Raw genomic sequence first — 23,191 nt, forward strand, 5'->3', positions numbered from 1 at the left:
GATGGTCAGGGCCTCAGGGGAAAAAAAAACAAACAAAAAACAGAACTGGGAATTTGGTGACAAGAAAAACTGGGGAGGAAGTGTGTCGATGGACATCTCCAAGTGGACAGAGACTATGGAGACATTTGTACACAGTATGACTGCCCACCCAAGGGCATCCACTCCAGAAGAGACCCTTAATAATGAGATGAGAGAATGAAGCTCCGTAGAGATGTCTGTCAGCCTCTGTCTTCGCTTGCTAGGGTGCCATAAACAAGTACCACCGACTGGGTGGTTTAAACAACAGAAATGTATGTTTCAGTTCTGGAAGCTAGAAGCTGAAGAGAAAGTTGTTGGCAGGTTGCTTCCTTCTGAGGCTGGGAGAAGCTGTCTTTTCCATGCTGGTGGTTCTCTGGAAGTCTGGGTTTCTTGGCTTGGAGAAGCATCACCCCAGGTTCTGCCTTCATCTTCACATGGTGTTCTCCCCATGTGTGTGTCTACCTCCAAAATTCCCCCTTCTCTAAGGACACAGTCATATTGGATTAGGACCTACCCTCATGATTTCATTTTAACTTGTTCACCTCTGTAAAGATCTTATCTCTGTAAAGATCTTAATCTTATCTCCAAAGATCTTATCTCCAAATAATGTCATATTCTCAGGTACTGGGCATTAGGACTTTGATATGAATTTAGGGGGACACAGTTTAGCCCATAACAGCCTCTTTCCCCAGCCACTCCGGTGCTTTCTCAATGGACCCACAAACAAAGTAGCTATGGTGACAGGGATGGAGGTTATTCGTGAGCTCAATGACTCAGCCTTCCTCTTACCAGGTGCTCTGGCCACTGCCGAGTGCCTTATCCGACAACAGTGCAGACCAGCGCTTAGCCCTTGACAGCCCGTTCCCTGGAGAAAGCAGCCAACCACCTGGTAGCAGGTTGATTGCCCTGGACCTCTTCCGTCAGGGAGGGGGCAATGAGTCATCCTCTGGAAGAGACACATTCTGGACATGGATTTGGCTTCCTTGCCCCCGCTAATGCTGCTGTTGGCACCACCATTCACAGACTCACAGGATGCCTCATGTTCCATCATGGTATTCACACAGCACCGCTTCCGACCAAGGAATTAGGTCCCCACCAAGGAAATGCCGCAGTGTGGGCTCACAGCCATGGACTTCACTGGTCTTACCACATATCCTCTCGCCCGGAAGTGGCGGCCTGATTGAAAGGCTGAGGGACCTCCTGAAGATTCAGTTATGGTGCCAGGTGGGAGACAGCAGCCAGGAAGGATGGGGCTCTGTCTCACAGGATTCCACTTGGAGTTATTGGTACCCACAGGGATGGATACAGTTACTCTCGGCGCTGCGTCTCCTCACTGTGAAGTGTCTTCCCTTGTGGGAAGGACAGATGGGCAGTGTTCGGCGGGCATTTTCATGAAAGTCTGATGTGTGTAGAAGAGTGTGTGTGGAAGCTGAGTGCCTCCCGTCAATCTCTTGCCTCCCTGGCCCAAACTCATCTTTCATTGGCCTGTTTGGGCATTCTGGAACTTTCTCCCTTGTCCACTGGCGGAGTGCTAAACTCTGTCAGTAGAAGGTGCTGGAAAGACAGTAAAGGAGGAAGGGGGTTCTAGTGCACAACTGGCGAGTCTCCTCAAGGACAGCTTCCTCTGCCCTCGTCCTCCAAGGTCGAAGACCTCGACCTCCAGGGGCTTTGCAGCAAGTTTGAGCACAGCACTTGCCTGTGCATGGCTTACCTGGATCCCAGGTAGCAAGTTTCCAGCAAGTTCTGCTGGCAGAGCACCTTGGTGAATTTCACCAAGGCTGCATCCTCTCTGGTGAGGCCTGACTGAATCCCAGTGCCGGTCTGGGGGGTGAGGAGACTCTTCTAGATTTACCCCTTCCTTGGCGCTCTGCCTCAGCCCTCAGGTGGTGGCTGTATTTTTGGAGTTCTCATCCTCTTACTAGCTGACCCCTTGTTACCCCAAACCCCTGCTACAGTCCTTTCAACATCCCCTGTTCCAATTCCCGGGGGGTTCCCCACTCTTGATTGGACACTGAATGATGGAAAGACTAGGAAGTTGCTCAGCTACCAACATGGGCCGTTGGTTACGGCAAAGGAAGGCCCCTCGGAGGGTAGAGCTCAGGCACAGATGCAGGGTGGTGGAGTCTAGGACTGTCCGGGAGACAGCATGCAGCGGCCGGCCTTCTGAGCGATAGCCCCCCGCCTTATTTATTTTTTTTTAAAGATTTTATTTATTTATTTGAGAGAGAGAGAATGAGAGACAGAGAGCATGAGAGGGAGGAGGGTCAGAGGGAGAAGCAGACTCCCTGCGGAGCAGGGAGCCCGATGTGGGACTCGATCCCGGGACTCCAGGATCATGACCTGAGCCGAAGGCAGTCGTTTAACCGACTGAGCCACCCAGGCGTGCCCCCCGCCTTATTTTTTAAAGATTTATTTATTTATTTTTGAGAGAGGGAGAGAGCAAGTGGGGAGAAGGGCAGAGGGAAAGGGAGAGAATCTCAAGCAGACTCCCCACTTGGTGCAGAGCCCAATGTGGGGCTCGATCCCACAACCCAGAGATCATGACCTGAGCCGAAATCAAGAGTCAGGTGCTCAAACCACTGAGCCACCCAGGCACCCCAAACAAGGTCGTCAACCGTGGCCATCCTGTCCCTGCACCTCGACTCTGTGTTGAGCATGTCAGGCAACTTGACTTGTCTTTTTAGTTCATGGGGTGTGGGTCTGGAGTTGCTGGCCCAAGGAGTTGTGCTGGAGAAACTCATCTACATTTGGTCCCACTAAAAGGTCAGAGATCATGCATGGCCCGCCTGATCTATGACTGGATGAGACTGGGCGATCTGGGGATGGGGCAAATCTGTGTTTCACAAGGGAAGCATGTAAGTACTTATAGTCACAAGGCAGATTGGGGGATATGCCACAAACACTCCAGTTTCTCCCATCAGAGGGGATCCTGTTTCTCCAGCCCTTGAATCTGGACCTGCTTGTGTGAGCGTGACTGCCTCTGACCACGGGAACATTAGCAAATGAGCACAAGCAGAAGCTGGAAAAGAACTCTTGCACCAGGCTCACCTTTGCTTGTTTCCAGAACCTTCCGGCCTGTGTGTGAACTAGCCCAGGCTAGCCCCTCTTGACCCTGACAACCCCCAGGCCCTCAGGGTGTCTCTGCAGGGACAGTCACTGTGCCTATGGGAGCATCAACCACCTGACGCGCTGCCATCCTTAATGCACCACCCACCTAGCAGGCTCAGAGAATCAGGGTACCACTCCTTCCTGGGGTCACCCCAACACAGCTTTCTCACCTGAGCTTGGGCACAGCCCATCACAAACCTGATCCATCCACTAAGTCCCGGGACTGTCTCCTGCTCTAGACAAGGGACAGAAGCCAGGGGCTAAAGCTGATCAGCGCCCACCTACACTGGCAGGCACACCATCCGGCTTCTCGTCCTTGCTGCCCTCCACTCACCGCTGGGTCTCTCCCTGGCGTCCTCAGAGGACATCAGCCCCATGATTTCGTCAGCGTTCTTGGGGGCTTCAGTATCCACAGGCTGCCTCCTGGTTCCTTGAGCCCTCAGCACCTCCCAGTGTCAGCACACTCTCTCAAGATCGTGCCCCCACCCCACCCCACCTCTTGTCCTCACCAGTAACTGCATCACTTCCATGACCTCAACTGTAAGGGTCCTCCTCTGTGACTCCCTCCCTCTTGGGACTCTACCCCAGTAATCCTCCACCACCCCCCGCCCCTCCTCTCACTCAGTCTGATTCCACTCAGTCCTCCTGCCAGCAGCCCCCGGGGTCATGCCGGTGAGCCTGGTGTGACCGCCTGACCAAAGCCCTATTCTCAGTTAAACCCAACTCTGGGACTCTGGATGGACACCTGAGGACTAAACTTGGCTGGAGAAAATCTCAGGCTGCTGATGAACCCACTTCAAAGGGCACTTGACATTGCTGGACAATCCCACACCCGAGACCCGGGGCCTCATCTCCTCTTCCCTTGAACCTCCCACCACACTGGCTTCCATTCTCAAATAATGTCAGATTATAAAATGTTCACGTATAACACATTCATGTGGTTCAGTAATAAAAATTTAAAACAGGATATACAGTGAACTGTCTCCTTCCCAATCTCTGTCTCCCTCCCTGTCACCCTCCTACCTCCTGCTCTTTTCCTCCCCACTTCTGGTGTGTGTGTGCCCACCCACTCACAAGTAATCACTCTTATTAGTTCCTGGTGTATTCTTCTAGGCTGCCTGAATGCACACACAGGCAAATACAAATGAACATATTATAGAAATACATATGATATGTAAGATACAAAATTCTCTCTATATCTTTCCCCACTTTTATTTATTTGAACGCAACCATAAACTGTTCTGCATTGTGTTTTCTCCATGACATTCTGTATTGGAACAATTTCCACATCAGGACAGAGAGAACTTACTCATGCTTTTGTACAGCTATATAGTACTCCATTGTCTGGTGAGCTACGATTATTTGCCTGGGGCTACTGATGGACAGGTAGGGAGTTTCCAACACTTTGCTACTACACGGTGACTGGCCTGGTACCTGCATCACTTTCCATGGATATTAGAGTATGGATAAGATTCATTCCTGGAGGGGTGCCTGGGCGGCTCAGTCATTAAGCGTCTGCCTTCGGGCTCAGGTCATGATCCCAGGGTCCTGGGATCGAGCCCCGCATCAGGCTCCCTGCTCAGCGGAAAGCCTGCTTCTCTCTCTCCCTCTGCCTGCCACTCCCTCTGCTTGTGCTTTCTCTCTCTCTGACAAAAAAATAAAATCTTAAAAAAAAAAAAAAGATTCATTCCTGGAGGGGCCCCTGGGTGGCTCAGTCGTTAAGCATCTGTCTTCGGCTCAGGTCATGATCCCAGGGTCCTGGGATCGAGCCCTGCATCAGGCTCCCTGCTCAGCGGAAAGCCTGCTTCTCTCTCTCCCTCTGCCTCTCTCTCTGCTTGTGCTTTCTCTCTCTCTGACAAATAAATAAAATCTTTAAAAAAAAGATTCATTCCTGGAGGGGCACCTGGGCGGCTCAGTCGTTAAGCATCTGCCTTCGGCTCAGGTCATGATCTTAGGGTCCTGGGATTGAGCCCCGCCTCGGGCTCCCTGCTCAGAGAGGAGCCTGCTTCTCTCTCTCCTTCTGCCTGCCGCTCCCTCTGCTTGTGCTTTCTCTCTCTTGACAAATAAATAAAATCTTTAAAAAAAAAAAAAAGATTCATTCCTGGAAGGGGAATGGCTGGTTCACAGAGTTTTTGTTGACTTGACCCATGTTGCCAGACGGCCCTCCGTGGGGGTAAAATGATCCTCCCAGCATAGCTAGTGGGAGTGGCCAATGGCTGTCAACCTCGCCATGCAGAGTGTTGTCACCCACTTGGGTTTTGGACAATCTACTGAGACACACTCTTTCTGCAGACCTCTCAAACTTCACTCCCCAAATCTCTCCCCCAAGGCCTCCTCCCGCTCCCCTCAGGCCTTCCTCATCTGGGAGGTGGCACCACTGTCCCCCTGGCTTGGTTAGGGGCTTTCTGATGGTTCAGGAACTTGCTCTTCTCTCACACCCCGCTCCAGAGCTAACCCCATCTCCCTCCACATCGCAGCCCTCACTGACAACATCATCTCTCCCCCAGGCAACCCCAGCACCCCTTAAAGGGTCTCCTGGCCTCCCCTCAGCCCTCCATTCTCCAGGCAGCAGCCAGAGGGGTCTTTCGGAGTCATGCATCACATCAGTCCCAACTGCCGCTTCAAAATCCTCAATGCTTTTACAGCGGGAGTGACCCCAACTCCCAGCCCCAACTAAGGTTCTCAGACCCCTGCCTCTTTGGTGGGATCTGGCCCCGCTTCCCACCTTCACCCACCCAACCCTGGAGCTCTTGCCCTAGAACCGGAGCCCTTCCAGCACCACCCCCACCCCCACCCTTTGCCTCCCTGCTGTTCCCTCTCCTGCACTGCTCTGTCCAGGTCTGTGTAAGTGGTCTTGTCAAGTCTGGGGTCCGAAACCAACGGTCTCCTCCTGCGTGAGCACTCCCCATGGCCACAGCCGGAGCTGCCCCACCTTAATCTCTACTGAGTCACTCCCACCCCATCACCCCACTGCCCTTGGACCTGAACTGTTTGTTTGCTTGCTCTGTGTTTTTTGTGGGCCTCTGGGAATGTCAGTCCTTCTGGGCGGCCTTGGCCAACTCTCCCCACTGCCCCCCCCAGCAGGGATTGGGGAGGGTTGGAGGGCCCCATCAGTGCTTGTGCCCTGACTACGGACTCCCTTCCCCTTCACACCAGGCCCCGTGTCCATGTACGACCTGAGAGCAGGTGGCTACGCCCTCTCCAGGCTGTCCCCTCTGTGCCCTGAGCCTGGTGACTGACTCCTCCACTGGGGTTAGATCCTTCCTCTAAGGGGATTTTCCTGCAGGGGGGGAGGATGGGGAAGTTCCTGAAGTGGAACCCTTGGTGGTAGTGGGAGCCGGTGACCTCCTGCCCCTTCCCACCCCGTTTGAGTCCTGTTCCTCTTTCCTCCTGGAGCTCCACCAGCCCAAGTGGGGGGGGCAGTGCAGGGGCTCTGGGGTCCTCACCACTGCCCCCAGCTCCAAGGGCCCCCATCCGCCGCAGCTGCAGCCAGGCTGGGGTCCTGGTACCCCAGCCTTTCATGTCTTTAGGTCCATCAGTTCAGCCTGGCCCGAGCAATCTGAAGCTTCCACCTGGTTCTCAGTGCCTTCACTCCCCACAGGCAGTACCAAGGGGGAGGGGCGCGCCGGCCCCAGCACCCCCTGCCCCCAACCCCTCACTCCCCACACCCCCGATCCCCACTGCCACCCCCCCCCACGAGGCTCCAGCTGGCCTGGGACCTGGGACCGGGCTGTTCCCCGGGAGCCACATGTACCTGTGGGCCCAGCTCAACTGAGGGGGAGGAAGGTGTCCCAGGGCTCCAGTCCCCCTCCCTCCTTGCTCCCCACTGCGAGGCTGCTCCCGCCCAGCCCATCCCCACTGGCCTCTCTCTCCTCCCCTGGAACTGGCTGAAAGGGCCCCCAGACCCCCAGACTCCACATGTGGCTCCCTTGGGGCCCTTCCCTCAGCTATGTGGAATGGAGGGGACTCTGGTCGTTAGGGACTCTGCCCTTCCCCAAATCCTGGGCCAGGTGAACTGGTGTCCAGGTGAGCTGGGGCCATCTCTAGAGACAGACTGTGGGGCTCCTCTGGCCACAGCCGCAGCTCTGTGAGGTCAGTTCCAGAAATAGAAGGGCAGGTTCCTACTGGGCACAAGGGTGTGGGTGAAATGATTGTCTAGAGTCCACCCCTCCCCCCTCATCCTCCAAAGGAATGTGGGGAAGACCAAAGCAGCTTATGGTCCCCTGTTTACAGGTAAGGAAACTGAGGCACAAAAGAGCGAAATGACTGATCGTGCCCCATAGGCAGCCACCTCCCCCCCCCCCCCGCCAGCTCATGCTCATTGGTGAGAAGGGGGAGGAGGCGCCACAGGGCTGGACTCCCAGGGAGTGGGGACAGGGATCCTGCCACAGAGCCTGGGGAGACAGGGTTTCCCAGGCCCCAGGAGGCTGGGAAAGCCACCGCTGCCCCTTCTGGCTCCCAAAATGAATCACTCTAAGCCACTTTTGAAATCAGGTTTATATTAAGCTATAAAAACTCGCACCCTGTCCTGAATACATACATTCAAAAGCAGTGCTATCAAAAATAATATTAACAACATCAAACACACTAACTCCTACAAATGTACAAAAGCCCTTGTGCACCATTTACATGGGCCAGTTCCTGGCCACAGTACCTGGAGAGAGGGGGACAAACCCAAGGGTTCCGGCTCCAGACCCCACCTCAGCACGCTCAGAGGCATGAGGCTGAGTCCTGCCTGCGTCTGACTTGCGCCCTCTCAAGCTGAGCGGGCCTCGGGGATCGGCAGAGGCCTAGGAGCATTCCCGGAGCCATGTTTTCCCCGGCGTGGGATAAGGCACCGTCCAGGGCAGGGGGAGGATGGGCGTGCATGGAGGGGGCAAAATCATGTCTCCCACGCCGGGAAGCCCACATCCTAACACCTGGAACCTGTGATTACGTCAGGGTCTGTGGCAAAGGGGGCTGAGGCTGCAGGTGGGGTAAGGCTGTTAATCAGCTAACTTTAAAATAGGGGCTGATCCTGGGTTATATGGTGGGCCAAAGGTCATCAAAAGGGTCCTTAAAAGTGGAAGCAGGGGCAGGAGAGGAGATCTGAGGTCTGTGATGTGAAAAGGATTTGACTGGCCACTGCTGGCTTTGAAGATGGAGGGAGCCACAGGCCAGGGAATACAGGCAGCCTCTAAAAACTGGGAGAAGCAAGGAAATTCCCCCCAGAATCTTCCTGCTGACACCTTGGCTTTAGCCCTTGAGACCTGTGTCAGACTTCTGACCCCCCAGAGCTGAAAGGTAGGTTCTGGTTTCAATGACCATGTCTGTGGAAATGTGTTACAACAGCAACAGGGCGCTGGTCCAGAGGCCAAGGGGTCAGAGGTCAAGCGTGCCCCGCCCAGACCTCAGGCTGACTTCCAGGCAGCGGCCCCACGGAGCACCCCCGCCCCCCCACACCGGGCCTATCCCTACATGGAAGACCCAGGATGTCCAGGGCCCAGATGGGAGTTCACTGTTTCCTTTGTTTTCTAGCTCTGCCTTCGCTTCCACGGACATGCTGAGCCCCACTCACCGTAGTCCTGGGCCAGAGGAGGCGGGATAGGCGAGGCTCAGCCCCTGGCCCTCGGCAGCTGGGAAGGCGCTCAGACCCAGCCATGAGGAGGACAGTTATGATAGACTGTGGAGGGGCCCCACGGACCGGAGGTGACCCAGGATCTCTGACCCTGGCCACTCTCCCTCCCAGCTCCCTCCATTGGTACATGCATGATCAACCGTCATTTACAAAGAGTCTCTTGGGGATTACCTCACTGCCTCCCCACAATGGGCGCTCCCGCCCGCACGGGACGGGCACGTAAACCGGTCCTATCCGATTCCAGCCGCCCAGGGGCTTGCGCCTTAGCCGAGGCTGGGCAGAAGCCGCAGCAGTAGGCACGAAGCCTGTTGAGGGGCCGTGGAGTGGAGTGGTTGCCCACCAAGGGGGGTGGTGTCCGATGCTCACTGGGTGCTCACAAGCAGGCCAGGCTGCAGGGAAAGCTAACCGACCTTTATAAGTGAAAATAGGGGCTTGGAAGACTGGTGCATTCCCGTGCTGACGTCCAGGATGCTTCGGATGCTCCTGACCTCGCTGCTGGACAGGTTTCCCTTGATGGCCAAGATGGCACTCAGGTGGCCTTTGCTGGCAAGGAGAGCATTCTGTCAGTCCAGCCTAGTCACCAACACCCCTACTCACACTTCTTCCCAGCTCCCCAGACTCCTGGCCCAAGCCACAGGGCCCTGCAGCCAAGCCCCTGCCCACGAGGGGGTCACTGTCTCCTTTGCCCATTGTGCTCCACCAGCCCCAGACACCTGTCCTTCCCTAGCGTGCACTAAACTCCTGCCGGCCTCAGGTCTTTGCACTGGCTGTTCCTCCTGAAATGTTCTTTCCCACACCCTGGAGATGAGCAGCTCCTTCTCACACTTTGGGCCTCAGGGAAAATGTCACCTCCCCCAAGATTTCCCATCTCTAAAGTCAGCACCTCCTGTCATTCACAACCTTGGTTAAACAATCTTTACAGATCATAACTGTATTTCTTTGCCTGATTACCTCATTATTACTAACCTGCATTAGATTGTAAGCTACACAAGGGAGGACTGAGACCTGGTCTGTCTGTTTTGTTTTTTTTTTTTTAAAGATTTTTTTTTATTTATTTATTTGACAGAGAGAGAGATAGCGAGAGCAGGAACACAAGCAGGGGGAGTGGGACAGCGAGAAGCAGGCTTCCTGCCGAGCAGGGAGTCCGATGTGGGACTCGATCCCAGGACCCTGGGATCATGACCTGAGCCGAAGGCAGACGCTTAACGACTGAGCCACCCAGGCGCCCCTGTCTGTTTTTTTTTTTTAAGATTTTATTTATTTATTTGACAGAGAAACGCAGCAAGAGAGGGAACACAAGCAGGGGAAGTGGGAGAGGGAGAAGCAGGCTTCCTGCGGAGCAGGGAGCCCGATGCGGGGCTCGATCCCAGGACCCTGGGATCAGGACCTGAGTCGAAGGCAGACGCTTAACGACTGAGCCACCCAGTCGCCGCTACCTGGTCTGTCTTATACTTCATTGCATCCCAGTACCTAGAACAGAGCCCGGCACTTAACAGGAAACCACTCAATAATTGGTAGGATGGCTGGCTGGCTGGCTGGCTGGCTGGCTGGAGGATGGATGAGTGGATGGATAAGTGGGTAGGTGGATAGATGGATGGGTAGATGGATGAATGGATGGATGGGTAGATGGATGTATGAATAGGCAGGTGAATGGATGGATGGCTGGATGAATGAGTGGGTGGATGGGTAGATAGATGGTTGGGTAGATAGGTAGAAGGGTGGGTGAACAGATGGATGGATAGCTACGTGGAGGGTAAACGAGTAGATGGATTTTTTATATGGGTGGGTGGATGGGTGGGTAGATAGATGAGTGGATGGATAGGTTGGTGGGTGGGTAGATGGATGGGTGGATGGATGAATGAATGGATGGGTATATGGGTAGATGAATAGGTAGGTGAATGGATGGATGGATGGATGGATGAGTGGGTGGATGGGTAGATGGGTAGACAGATGTTTGGATAGATAGGTGGAAGGGTGGGTGAGCAGATGGATGGATAGCTACATGGATGGGGAGATGAGTAGATGGGTAGATGGGTGTTTGTATGAGTAGATGGATGAATGGATGAGTGTGTAAATAAGTAGCTAGGCAGGTAGATGGATGGAGTGGATCAACCAGAGGCTAGACTAGGCTGGACTAGGCTGAGCAATCCAAATCAAGACTGTTCAAACTTTCCCTACCATGTCAGAGGACTCAGCCTTGAAAAACAATTGCCCTAGCTCCCCAGATCCTCAGAGGGCTGGGGGGTAAGCCTCCACTCTGACCCCAGGGCTGGATCCTAGCTTAGCATGGCTTCTAGCAGGTCCCTAGTCTCTCTGGTCTCAGTTTCCCCTCTAAGGGGGGCAGTATCGTATCAGGCTAAAAGTGTGGACTGTAGAGCCAGACTACCTGGCTTTTCCATCTTGGCTTCACCCCTGGCTAGCTGTGTCACCTCGGACAAGTTCCTCAAGCTCTCCAGGCCTCCTCTGGGGAATGGGGATGGAAAGCCTCTCCTTCATAAGGCTGTAGTGAGGTTCCAGTGAATGAGCCACTGTAACATCTTAGCACCGTGTCCGGCACTCGGCCAGCACTCCGCAAGGGTTAAGTGCTGGGACGGCGGCGTGGAGGCCCGTATCAGCTCTAGTGGCCCTGAAGTCCTGAGTCCAGCCCCACCAGGCTCTGACCAGCGCCAGCAGGGCCTTGCGGACGGCCCCGGCCCGTGGTGCCCTTGCTCTCACCTGAAGTCGGGGTACCAGGTAGCATAAGTGGCCACCTCGATCTTGATGGCACTGGGGTCTTGCAGGCGAATGACCTCGGCGAGCTTGGGGAGGGCGTGCTGCAGCCAGGTCGCTGAGGAGCCCTGCAGGCATAGGTCTGGCTGGAGGCGGGCCGCCCCTTCCCCGAAGGGCCCCCGGGGGCCCAGAGTTCAGGTCGGACCGGTCAGGGCTGGGGAGGCCCGGCGGCGGTCCTGGCCCCGCAGGACTTGGGGGAGGGGCAGGCAGGAGCGGACGTACGGTATATACGTTACGTACGTTCTGGGTGCAGAAGCGCTGGATGACATCGGCGTTGGCCAGGATGTGCTCGGCCAGCTGCTGCTGCTGCTCAGCCGTCTTGAGCACTAGGCTGCTCTTGCTGAGGCGGATGATGTATTCCTTCACCAGGTGCAGGTGGATGACCTCCGCGAGCTCCTGGCGGGGCGGGCCGGCAGGGCTGGGTGAGCCGCCGCGGGCGGGGAGCTCCCCAGTGTCCTTCCAGGCCTCGGAGCCAGGAGTCCGGGCGGGGCCGGGTGCATCCGTGTGCTGTGTGTGCGCGCCGCGCACACGTGCTAGGGCGTGTGTCCAGACCGCCCCCCGCCCCCCGCGCCCCCGCCAGGCCCCGCCAGGCCCAGCCACCGGCCCAGCGCCTGCTCACCTCCCGGAAGCAGTCGTGCAGTTCCGAGAACTCGGGCAGCCTTTTGGCCACGGTGGAGAGAATTTCTTCCAGGGTCTGCGCCGGGGCCGCCCAGCGGGTCTGCGTGAACCTCTTGAACAGCGGCTGCGACAGGAGAGAGGCAGGATGTCTGGTCACGCCCTGCGGAGGAAGGCCCGCCGGCCGCAGACCCACGCACAGCGACACTCGCGGCCCAGCGCAGGGGCGGGGGCTCGAGGACTCCCAGGGAACTTGGGCGGAACTCGGGGCCCTGTTCCCAGACAGGAAGTGGAGACAGGGTCCCTGGCCCCTTCTCCAAGGTCAACCAGCTGCAGCTCTGGAGCCAAGCCGGCCATCTGCCTGCCGTGAGGCCTTTTCCACCGCCCCCCTCTGAAATAAATAAATTCCTGCATAAACAAGGACTTGTGCTTGGCGGGGCCTGTGAGGACGCGTGCCAAGTCATCCAGGGTCACCGCCCGGCCTTCACCCCCGGCTGGCTACCCACGGCCTTCCGCCTTGGGCAGCAGGGACAAGGCGGGCTCCCGCGGAAAACAGGCAGGCAACTCCTCGTCCTCTTTCTTTCAGGGACCCCTGCTTCACCCTCTGCTAAGGGAGCCAAGGGGTTTCTGTGGACTTCTTGGCCCACAGCAGGTGGGGCAGCGGCTGCCAGAGGCTCTGAGCATCCCTGCTGGGAGGAAGGCATGGGGACAGGGCGCAGGCAGGAGGGTCTGGGGGAGCTGGGGAAGGAGCACAGAGGCTCAGGGCTGGGTTGAGTCTCAGAGCGGGGAGAGGCACTAACACTTCTCTGCGGGTTCCCAGCCCAAGGGGCCCCTCTGAGGCCAAGCCCAGGCTGAAGTGCTGGGGATGAGGTCACAAGCCCTCGTGGCCCCCATCACTGTGGTGGCACAGGCCTCACGACAGCTGGCCACACACGTCTGGGTTCCTGCTTCTGCCATTCCTCCCCTCCTGGTCCCTCTCTGCGTCGCCCCAAAGCTAAGCTCAGCAGGCACTCCAGGGAGTCAGGCTCCGGTACCTTCAGGTCCCCGAGCAGGCGCTGGAGCAGGGTGTCGAAGCCGTGACTCTTGAGCTCACTCAGGGGGCTCAGCAGGTGGCCCGGGAGGTCCTGTGGTGTCTGCCACTTCTGCTCCATGGAGGTCCTGGAAGGACACGGATGGGGCAGGGAGGTAAGACCAGCCCTGTCCAGACTACAGTCCCCGACCCAGAGAGCCTACTGGCCCTAGGCAAACCTTCCTAAACCATCTCTTCACTCTACAAGCCTCCGTGACTCCCCACTCCCTGTGGAAGCAAGTCCGGACCATCCCATCCCTGCTCCGGAGGCAGCACCTAGCCTGCTCACCCGCAGGGAACACCTGCACTACGTGCTCCTCATCCACATCCGCCCAACAGACACAACCCCGCATCTGTTCCTGAGGGGTGTTACAAGCATGAAATAAGGAATAAATCCTTCGCATGATGCTTGACCCAGCAGCACTTGATAAATGCCTGCTGCTGCTGCCGCCCCTACAGACCCCGGCCATCTCCTCACAGCCGTGCCCATTGTAATCCCACAGCTTTGCTCATGCTGTACCTCCCACCGCACACCGCACCCACGGGCCTCCCCTCCCCCTCCCAGCCATCCTCTTCCTCCAACAGCCCAGCAGGCCCGGCGATTCCCAATTCCCGCTCCCACAAACCCCTCCTAGTGCCCTTACCCCCTTACCGGAGGGACAAGCAGTTGTTGATGTTGGCAATGACATTGGCCCTGTAATTTCCCAGCTGTCTGCATCTCTCCAGAAATTCATCAAAGGCTCGCTGGTAGCTGGTGAAACCGGAAGGGGCACATGCAAGGATCAGCACAAACACTGGGACAATAGCAGCCTCCGGCCTGCCCCCCAGGCCCCCTGGGCTTACAGAGCTCGTGTCAGGTTGACAGGCTCCCTACGGCCCCCGGGGAGGGGCTACTAGCCCCTGAACATCAGTAACTGGCTTTGCAGACCAAGGCCAGTGGGGCCAAGGCCCCTGCAGAGCTCCTGCGGCCCCACTCCTTCCCCCCAGATCCTTCTATAGCTGGAAGACGGGGGCGGGGGGGTGAAGGCAAGGGGTACATGGAGGAGTCCTCAGAGGCAGGGAGGGAGGCAGCCAAGAGAAATGCAGGGCTGGAGACCCGGGGTACCGCAGAAGGGAGGCCAGGGCCTCAGTCCCTCCTGGGGCATCCTTTTCGCAGCTGGAGGCTGCAGTGTTAAGGGCTTCCTGCTCAGCCGTCTGATCACCTGAGGCTCTCAGGGCTCAGGTGGGAGGTTTGGGGGGGGTGGGGGGAGGACTCCTGCTCATAATGACAGACACCCCAGAGGCAGGAAGGGGACGCTGATCTGGCTTGGATACCCAAGTGGGACACGGAGCGCAGGTGGCTCTGAGAGAAGTGGCTATAGGGACCAGGTCCCCCTCCCCGGCACAGGCAGGCGCACACCCACCTCCTCAGGAATGTAGCCAACTCCAGCAGCAGCAGGTGCTTTATCTGCACGCCCAGGTCAAGGGTGATGCTCTCGGCCTTGGCCTGGCCCTGGGAGATGATCTGCAAGGGTGAGGGGTGAGCTGAGATGGGGGAGAGAGAGGGGGTAGGCCGGCACAAGGGGAGGGCGGTGCTCAGAGTGGGCACGTGTATGCACACACATGGGGTAGGCGTGGGCTGTGCGAGAGCCCAGCGGGCGGGCTGTGTTACCTGGATGACGTCGATGGCCAGCTCGCTGTGGCAATGGCCGTCCAGCCTCTGGGGAGCCACATCCCGGGCCCAGCGTTGTGACTCCAGCTCCAGGGCCCGGGCCATCAGCTCCCTCACACTGGCCTGGGGGCAGGAGAGGCAGGTCAGGGCAGCACAGAGCCCATCGGCCGGGCCCACGTGGGAGTCCCTGTCAAGCTCCTTGCCTGCGTCCCACCTGTCTTCGAGCCTCCCCTAGCTTCCTTCCTGCCCTGCCCTGGCCCCGGTCCCTGGCGCTGGACTCACCACCTCATTGGACAAGAACGTGGCCTCCAGCAGCCGGATCTGCCTGGGGGGCAGAAGGCTCCCAAGCTGGACTCTCTGCAGCTCTCCCCCCAGCTTGGGGCTGTTGATGATGTCACTGCAGGCAGAGGGGGGCTAGCATGAGAAAGACTGCACCCACTTAGCACCAGCACTCATGCAAGAGCCCACCTTCTCAGCCTCGGTCTCCCGCAGGCCCAGAATTTGATCGCCCTCCCCCATCCCTGCTTCTCCAGCTCAGAGGATGGGTCCCCGGTCTGTGCAGTTGGGTTTGGGTCAGAAACCTTGGAATCTTCATGCCTGCTCTGACTCATTCCCCCCCATCCACTCCTACTGAAGCAGATCAGCCTCAAGTCACCCTGCCCGAGGCCCTAACCACCACCATCATCTCTCGCCTGGCTGGCTGCAGGGGCCTGCTCTCCAGCCTCCTGGGCCCCAGCAGTCCCTCCTCCGCCCAGCAAGCACGACTTTGGAGTCTGGCCCCCTCCCTGCCACAAGGCCTCCAGCTCACACAGATACAAAACGGCTCCTTCGGCTGCAGACCGGCCGCTCGCTCTCCAGCCCCCCCCCCCCACCTCATTCCCTCACTGCACTCCAGGCCTGCTGGCCTTGGGAATCCTGCCAGCCCGGGACCAGCACCCCCAGGCCGGCCCTGCTGCCCCCCGAGGGCGGGTCGGTGCAGGCAGGAAGGGCTGCCCCACCCCAGCTACTCCACTCACTCTCGTGGCGCCTGTGTGGGATCCGGGAGCCCCAGGGACCGTCCAGCCCTCCCTGGCACTTCCTCAGGGGCCTTTGTCTGCCCGGACACTCAAGAACCGCCCTCTCACCCCTCTCCCAGCCTGGATGTGGCTGGGACCCTGTGCTCCCTGTCTTCTGGCCACTCTGGCCACACAGTCCTCAACGGCAGCCCCCTGCACTCCCTCTCCCCAGGGCTCTGCCCTGCTGGCCTCAGTTTCCTGCCGTGCTGACCCCAGTGGGCCCCAGGCCAAAAGCCCTGAGGTCACTGGGACAGGAAGGCTGAGGTGCAAATGCCCAGTATTTCCTGGTGAGTCAGGATAAGCAAGGAGAAACTGGTTCACGACTGGCCTGTCTAGCCCGCCATCCCTGCCCTATGCCAATTTCCCTATGCCCTGCTGACTCACCCACCACCCCCACGGCACCCTTCCTCTGGCCCCCCGCTGGAGGCTGAGCCACTGGCACCCCCCGAGACCACCGGCCACCCAGATGTGTCCCCGAGACCCTCAGTCACTGCTCACACACGTCCAGGCTTCCTGCAGGCTTTACCCTGGGGGCCAGAGTTAGCCCCCACAGGAAGCCCCGGCCTCCCATGCCCTGGGCATTCCCACCCAGCACTGCACTCCTCACCCAGCTTGGACAAATGACAGATGTGCTCAGGATTCCAGGGAGTCCCGGTAAATCAGAGGGTACCTGAGGCACTCTGCTCAGAGCCGGCCTCCCACCCAAGGAGCTCTGAGCCTCGGGGACCAGAACCGAGTTCTGCCGTGGGCTCACCGGGTGACCCTGCACAATGGCCACATGGCCCTGCTCTGCGTCTATTCCCTGTGCTGCCCGGAGCGCCCCCATAGCCTGCCAGGTAAATCCAAACACTGGCCAGCTCTGCACAACTCCCAGGAAGTCTCAGGGCTCAGCCCGGGCAGCCGAAGATGACTCCCTTGGTCGGGAACACCACCCTCCCTCCACCTTCTTCCAGGCCTGCCCTCTCCCCTCCCCTGCCTGCCTCTCTTCCTTCCAGCAGCAGGCAGAATTTGGTTCCTCCTCTTTCCCTCCTCCTCCTCCACCACCTCAGGGATGGCTTCCTCAATCGACTCAGGCTGCTCAGGGCCCCTGCTGGTGGCTCCCACAGTCCCTGGTCTCCTCTGCCACCGCCCTCCCTGCTCTGGATGGTCACCGCCTCACCCCGCTCCTCAGACTGGGAGCTCAGGCATGAATGATGAAGTCCCCGCCATTCCCCGTGCCTCGGCTTCCCCAACTGTAGATCGTGGCTGAAGCCAGGAAATCAAGGATTCCCAGTGCAAAGCCCACGGAGCGCAGGCCCTGCTCCCGAGGCTCCCAGCCTCCGGCAGCGCGGCGCCCACTCACTTGGGGTAGAGGTTCTGCACCCAGACCAGCAGCATGTAGATGTCGCGCTCACACAGCTCGAACTGCGCCACGGCCGCCAGCTGGGCCGCGAAGTGCTCGTGGTAGCTCTCGGCGTAGGCGGCCACCACGTCCAGCTCGGCGGGGAAGAGCGGCTTCAGCCGCTCCACCACGGCCTCCAGGTCCTCCTTCATGGTGCGGCCCATGTGCAGGAAGAGGCGCTCGGCCTCCGAGCGGCCCTCGGCGCCCGCGGCCGGCCGCGCACCCAGGCGCTCCTCGGCCGCCTGCGCCACCCCGCGCCGCCACCGCTCCAGCCAGCGCCGCGGGCGCGCGCTCACCAGCGCCGAGGCCCCGGGCCCCTCGGCCGCCGCCTCCGCCGCCGCGCGGCGGTCCTCGCGCTCCTGCTCGGCCAGCACGGCCAGGGCCTGGCGCAGCCGCTCGGGCGCCACGTCCAGCGGCCGCCGCAGCAGGCCGAGCACCTGGTCGCGCAGCAGCACGTACAGCGCCTCCACCTTGCTCTGGCGCCGCACCAGCTCCTCGGCGCTCTCGCCGCCCGCCGCCGCCGCCGCCCGCAGCTCCCGCTCCAGCGCCAGCAGCGGCCGCGCCGCCTCCAGCCGCCCGCGCTCCAGGTCCGCCTTGAGCTCCTCCACTGCGGCCGGGACAGCACGGGGTCAGCGCGCCGGCCCGGGAGAGGAGGCCGCGCGCCCGAGAGGGGACGGGATGCGCCCCGCGGGGCCCGTCGGCGCCCCCGACCGACTGAAGCCCGGCCGGCCGCCTGCCGGCCCCAGGATTAGGCGGCGCGGGCGGGCGAAAGGCGGCAGACGAGACACGGCCAAGCCCATCTCTGCGGCCCTCCCTGTGTCCAGGGTGAGTGGGCCATTCACTCGGATGAGCCCCAGCCCTGCCCGGGCCCCGGCCAGCTCTGATCCCGGACCCCTACCCCGCCTGGGGTCCCAGCCTACCTGTGGGCCGCGGGCGGCTGGACTCAGTTTGGGACTCGGGGTCGCCCTCTGGCTCTGCTGAGCTGGGCTGACCTTTCTTCTTCCTCCCTTTGGTGAAGATGCTGAACACGTCGGCCAGTCCTTTTGGCCTCTTCTTCTTCTTCTTTTCTGCCTCTTCCTTGTCCCTCTCCGGGGCTCCCTTGGCCTCCAGGGGTGGCACCAGGTCTTCAGAAGAGGCCTCTGACATGGAGGCCTCGGATTCCACCTCGGAGGTGGAGGGCAACTTCGGGGAATTTCCGGGGAAGTCAAGAACCCCTGGCACCGTCTGCTGGCCTGGAAGGGCTTGGAAGAAAGTCATCATCTTCAGCATCGCCCGGGCTCAGGCCTGTGGATGGGCAAGAGGAGAGGGAATGAAAGAGCAGCTGCAGTAGACAGGCCCGAGGACACAGCCGCGGTGGTAGCAACGAGCACGCTCCATCTCTCCTCACCGGACGACCATCAGGGTCTGGCTATCTCCTGGTGCAGAGGGGCACCCACAGTTCAGCTCCCTCCCTGGACACCAGTTTCTCAGCACCCACAATTCCTCTTCCAATACCCCCCAGTGCCTCCCCAAATCACCAGAAGCAGGGAAGGATCTGGAGATGCCAAGTCTCCCAGATGGAGGGGGCCTTCACTTCATTTTGGCAAATCCTTCCTTGGCAGCCCACCCTCTGGGCAAGGAGAAAGGACTGGAGGGCATGAGTTCCATCCTGCATCCCATGAGACCCTGGGAGAGGTGGCAGAGCACAGCACTGTCCCACCGCACAGAGCAAGGATCGAGGTCCAGAAAGGTCGCAGCGCCGGAGGCGGCTCCATCCTCCCCACCCCATCCTCCCTCTCGCCCGGTTCTTCTCTTGTCTACGTGGAGCCACCGAGGGACAATTCGAGCAGAAACATGGTTGCTCTGTCTGGGACTCTGGGAAGCAGAGTCCGATCCCCTACCCTGGCCTTGCGGCTCAGGTCTAGAAATCATAGTGCTCTCCCAAACTTCAAGAGGTGGGAAAGGACCTTGAAGACTTTCACATGTCAGCAGGGACAAGGGGTCCAAAGAGGCACCGAGCTGCCTGAGGTCACCCAGGAACTCAGGCCAGGAACCAGGCTTCCTGGCTCCCGTTTCATCCTGGCTGCTCCCAAATGGGGTGACATCATCATCACAAAGGCTTCCACTTTCTGTGCCCTCCCTGCTACCCATCCCATCTCTTCCTCATTCCCTTCTGGGGGTGGTGGTGGTGGTGTATTATCCTCATTGCACAAAACTGATCCAGGGAAATGTCCCTATGGTTGACAGCTTAGGCTTGAAACTCAGATCACCCGGTGCTGGGTCCTCCTGCCTCCATGTCCCCCACCACCTTGCAGGCTGCTTTCGGAGATGCAGGACCCCCTTGTGCCCAGCAGCACCCTCCCCAGCACCATGGCTAAAATCAAAGCAAGGCCAGGACCAGTGAATGGGAACAGGGCTGAGCCTAGGAGAGGGGAGAAAGGCAGGGCTGGGAGTGGGGAGCAGATAGGGTCAGGCTTCCCTGATGACTGGGGCGATCCAGGACCATAGCGCCTGCCCCGCCCACACACACCCAAGAGTAAGTACAATGAGTTGTGACTCGTGCAACACTATGACTTTGATTCACCTCTGCAATAGCCCTGCAAGGCAGATGGGATGATCCATCATCCAGGAGAAACTGAGGCAGGGAGGGGGTTTGGGAGGTGCTTGCCCCAAGCACATAGCAGGCATGGATTAGGTCTGTCAGACTCTTTCCACAGCCCCTACTACCTCTCCACCAGCCCAACTACCCTGGGCCTCATCACAACCCCTGAGTTTGGCCAGAGCCACCTGGGGGGCAGGAAGCCCGAGTTTCTCCCAAATGGCTTCACCAAATGCCCTCAGCAGAGTCTAACACTGCTGGACCTCAGGCGCCTCTCCTGTGCCATTTGGACTGAGAGTTCCCCTCCAGGGCCAAGTGAGGGGTGCTCGGGGAGCCGCAGAGCCAAGGTGCAAGGCCACGAGGCTCTTCTGCCCTGCCCACCCACTGGCCAAGCTCCCTCTCCTAATCCATCCCGTTGTCGCACCACATACCCACAGGAGCTGGTCCGGCCACTGGCTGGGGCTACTTAGCACCACCCTGACTGAGCAGACCCCACCTCTGCTCTCCAGCTAGGGTGAGGGAGAGGGCCACCCTGACCCACCAGCCTCACCTCTGCGCGCACACACACACGTGCTAGGCTCTATCTGACCTCAGACCTGGCTCCTGCCGGTCCCCATATAACATCACTGCCTCCTTGCCTCTGGTATAAAATCCTCCTCACCCTTCCAGGTCCTGCAGCGGCCCCCTGGGCTCCATCCCAGGCCTTGGTTTTCAGAGGCAGCTGGTGCAGTGGAAAGAGAAGCAGCAGGGGGATCGGCTGGACCACTCACTAGCGTGTGGACAACACCTCCCTACCTCCATCTGTGAAATGGGCATGAAGACCCCCACCCCCACAGTATTGCTGCAGGAATCGGCAAAACCCCGCAGCCCCGTGCTGGCGCCTAGCCAGCCTTCGTAAGGGTATGTGTCCCGTGTCCCTGTGTCCATCAAGCCACGCTCAGCACCGGGGTAGAGCAGAAGAGGGCAGGAAAGGCATTCCTTCAAGCCTGGGCTCTAGGCTGGGCACACTGACAAAAGGGGCCTGCTCAGTCATATCATGTGACCACAGCCTGTGGCCCCACAGTGGCCCCCTCTCCTGACCTCCCAGCTTCTCCTCAGGCACCGCACACCCCCTATGCTCCTTCCTGGGTCAGGGCTGAGGCCCACAAAGCCTCCCATGGCCTCTGCGCCTGGCTCCTCTGTCCTGGCCGGGAAAGGGAGGGCATAGCCACCCCCCCAGTGAGGACACCCAGACACAGGCAGCAAAGTAACTTGGCCGGCCAGCCTTCTGCAAAAGGCGCGGAGACCCCTGCGCCTTCCCCCCACCCTCCTCCCTCCCTGCCCTTTGCAGGACCGAGGCCCGGGTGGCAGTACCAAACCCGGGCCCCCTGCACCCTGGCGCGCCGCAGCGGCCTCAGTTTCCCTAGAAGTGGGGCTGTCGGAGGCCTGGGGCCCTCGGAGCGTTGTGCCCCCTCGGTCGGGCCGTGCCGGCCGCTCCGTCGGGGGAGCCGGCCGGGACCCCGGGGTGGAGGCGGGCGGGCAGCCGCGCGGAGCGGCGGGGGACAGACGCGGCGCGGGCGGAGGTCACTTACTGTGTCCGGGCCGGGCCGCCTCTGTCCCAGCAGAGCCTGGCGCCGCCTGAAATAGTCGCAGACTCCGCCCCCGCGCGGCCGCCCGCTCGCCCCGCCCGCGGCAACCGCGGAAAACCCGAGGGCGGAGGCCAAGGCCGAGTGCGACCCGGGGCTGCCTGCGTCCCCGAGCCCGGAGTCGCGCGCGCCCCGCCGAGGGGAGCGGGGGTGTCACTCCTTGCCACCGGCCCGGGCTGGGTGGCGCGGCTGGCCGAGCGTCGCCGCTGTATGTGGGGCGCAGGGAACCGCACCCAGGGCGGACCGGGCTCAGCCCGCCGCTGGCCCATTGTCCGACGGCCGCTGCTGATTGGCTGGCTGGAAGGGGCTCCGCGCTCGGGACCCCTTGCCCGCGTCACAGAGCGGCGCCCACCCCAGCTCGCCCGACTCTCGCCCCGCGGGGTCCCAGGGACCGTCCCACCCCAGCTCCCTGGGCCGCGGGAGGATTGCTCCCTCCGGGTAGAGCGTTCCCACTCAGGGAGGCCCGGGAAGGGGCCCTGCTGGAAGAGGCGCTCTAAGGGGAAGTGGGTGCAGGCAAGGACAGCTGTGGACAAAAAGCACGTTTGCTGGGTGCCTGGCATTCGCTCTCATTATCAAGCCTTGCTAGAAAGGGGACTATGGCTCAGAAAGGTGAAGCGACCTGCAACTCGCCCGAGGTCACACACCCGGCTGCAGGACTCCCACTGGAGCACTTTCCCTTTCTGGGACTGGGGTTGGGCAGAACAGGTTTTGGGTCACACCAGGTCCGGACCCCAACAGCTCAGGCTTGATCTCAGTCAGTGGAGACTTGTCCTTCCTCAGCGTGGCCGTTTGTCTGGGTCTGTCGTGGGGTGGGGGTTGGGGGGGCTATTGCTGGTGAAGAGCAACCACTGGGGACTCACCCCCTTCCCTCTTTCTCATTTTAGGAACTCCTGCCCTCTGGAAAGAACCGTGTCATTAAGGAATTTCCCAGCTGGGCATCAGCTTCCCTTTTACTTTATTGCTAGAGCCCCTCCTCCTCCCATCCTTTTGTTTGCCCCTACCCTTGGTCTCTCCCTCCCTGTGGATTCCCCACTCCCCCCTATCAGCTGGGCACAGATCTCTGAGGCCTGGGAGTGGGGGGCAGGGGAGCTGGGGGTGCCCCTTGGGACTGAGAACTTCCTCTTCCTCCTTGGGAGTGGTAGTCAAGTGCCAGCTTTGGGCTTGGCCATAGTCATGTCCCTGGGGGGCCTTGTGGGGAGGGGGACATCAGGAAGTGGCAGTAAGATGGATTCCACACTCTCTTTCCCAGAGTCCCTGGGGGAGGGGGGTGCAGGGTGACAGTTTTCAGACAAGCTCACAAAGCCACAGTGCCCCAGGGCTGGGAGGGTCATTCCTTTTGCTCCCCAGTGAACAGATGAGGAGACTAAAGGCCAGGTCCCCAAATTCATCCAGTCACATAGGGGCGATGAGGATGAGAAGCAAGGGCTCCTGGCTCATCGCCTCGGTGACCTCCCTCGTTGTGCAATCCCCACATTTCCCTGCCAGGCCTCCTCTCACCCTGAACAGATTGGGAAATCGCTGGAGAATCTGAAGCTTTCTGAGTCATGGGTGGGTGGGGGGCGGTTGTCAGGCCCACAGATCCCACTATCCCCCCCACCCCAGCCCAGGATCCTGATCAGCAGAGGCAGGAAGGACACTTCCCAGGGCAGGGGCTGGGCAGCCGACCTTGTCCTCCGACGCGCAGGCTGCCTGAGCTCCCTCTCCA

The 23,191-nt window shown here is 59.7% G+C and overlaps 1 protein-coding gene across 2 annotated transcripts; it reads right to left on the reverse strand.

Annotated features, from left to right (window-relative positions):
- Positions 1-7,608: 7,608 nt before the first annotated feature.
- Positions 7,609-21,588, reverse strand: TNFAIP2 (TNF alpha induced protein 2). Of its 2 annotated transcripts, XM_081829860.1 has the most exons (12): positions 21,433-21,587; positions 18,204-18,567; positions 17,245-17,890; positions 15,130-15,244; positions 14,848-14,970; positions 14,600-14,700; positions 13,849-13,947; positions 13,162-13,285; positions 12,132-12,254; positions 11,753-11,908; positions 11,459-11,580; positions 7,609-9,286 (listed from the first exon to the last, which is right to left on the reverse strand). In XM_081829860.1, the coding sequence occupies exons 2-12, from the start codon at positions 18,550-18,552 to the stop codon at positions 9,145-9,147; spliced, it is 2,100 nt and encodes a 699-aa protein (XP_081685986.1). In that variant the 5' UTR covers positions 18,553-18,567; positions 21,433-21,587; the 3' UTR covers positions 7,609-9,144. The 2 variants fall into 2 exon arrangements, with proteins under 2 accessions (XP_081685986.1, XP_081685987.1); XM_081829861.1 differs by lacking the exon at positions 11,753-11,908 and having other exon boundaries at positions 11,459-11,543; positions 12,131-12,254; positions 21,433-21,588.
- Positions 21,589-23,191: the final 1,603 nt, after the last annotated feature.

This window comes from Leptonychotes weddellii, chromosome 9, assembly GCF_054177405.1.
Source record: "Leptonychotes weddellii isolate Sample4059 chromosome 9, ASM5417740v2, whole genome shotgun sequence".
Lineage (NCBI taxonomy): Eukaryota > Metazoa > Chordata > Mammalia > Carnivora > Phocidae > Leptonychotes > Leptonychotes weddellii.

Bases quoted from the DNA above. Each gene is read 5' to 3' on its own strand.
- TNFAIP2 (XM_081829860.1), bottom strand. From the start codon at position 18,552: ATGCTGAAGATGATGACTTTCTTCCAAGCCCTTCCAGGCCAGCAGACG. The intron at 17,891-18,203 runs GTAGGCTGGGAC...TCCCGGCCGCAG, and splicing joins CAGCCGCCCGCGGCCCACAG to TGGAGGAGCTCAAGGCGGAC. The intron at 11,909-12,131 runs GTGAGCAGGCGC...CCGCCCCGCCAG, and splicing joins TGCACGACTGCTTCCGGGAG to GAGCTCGCGGAGGTCATCCA.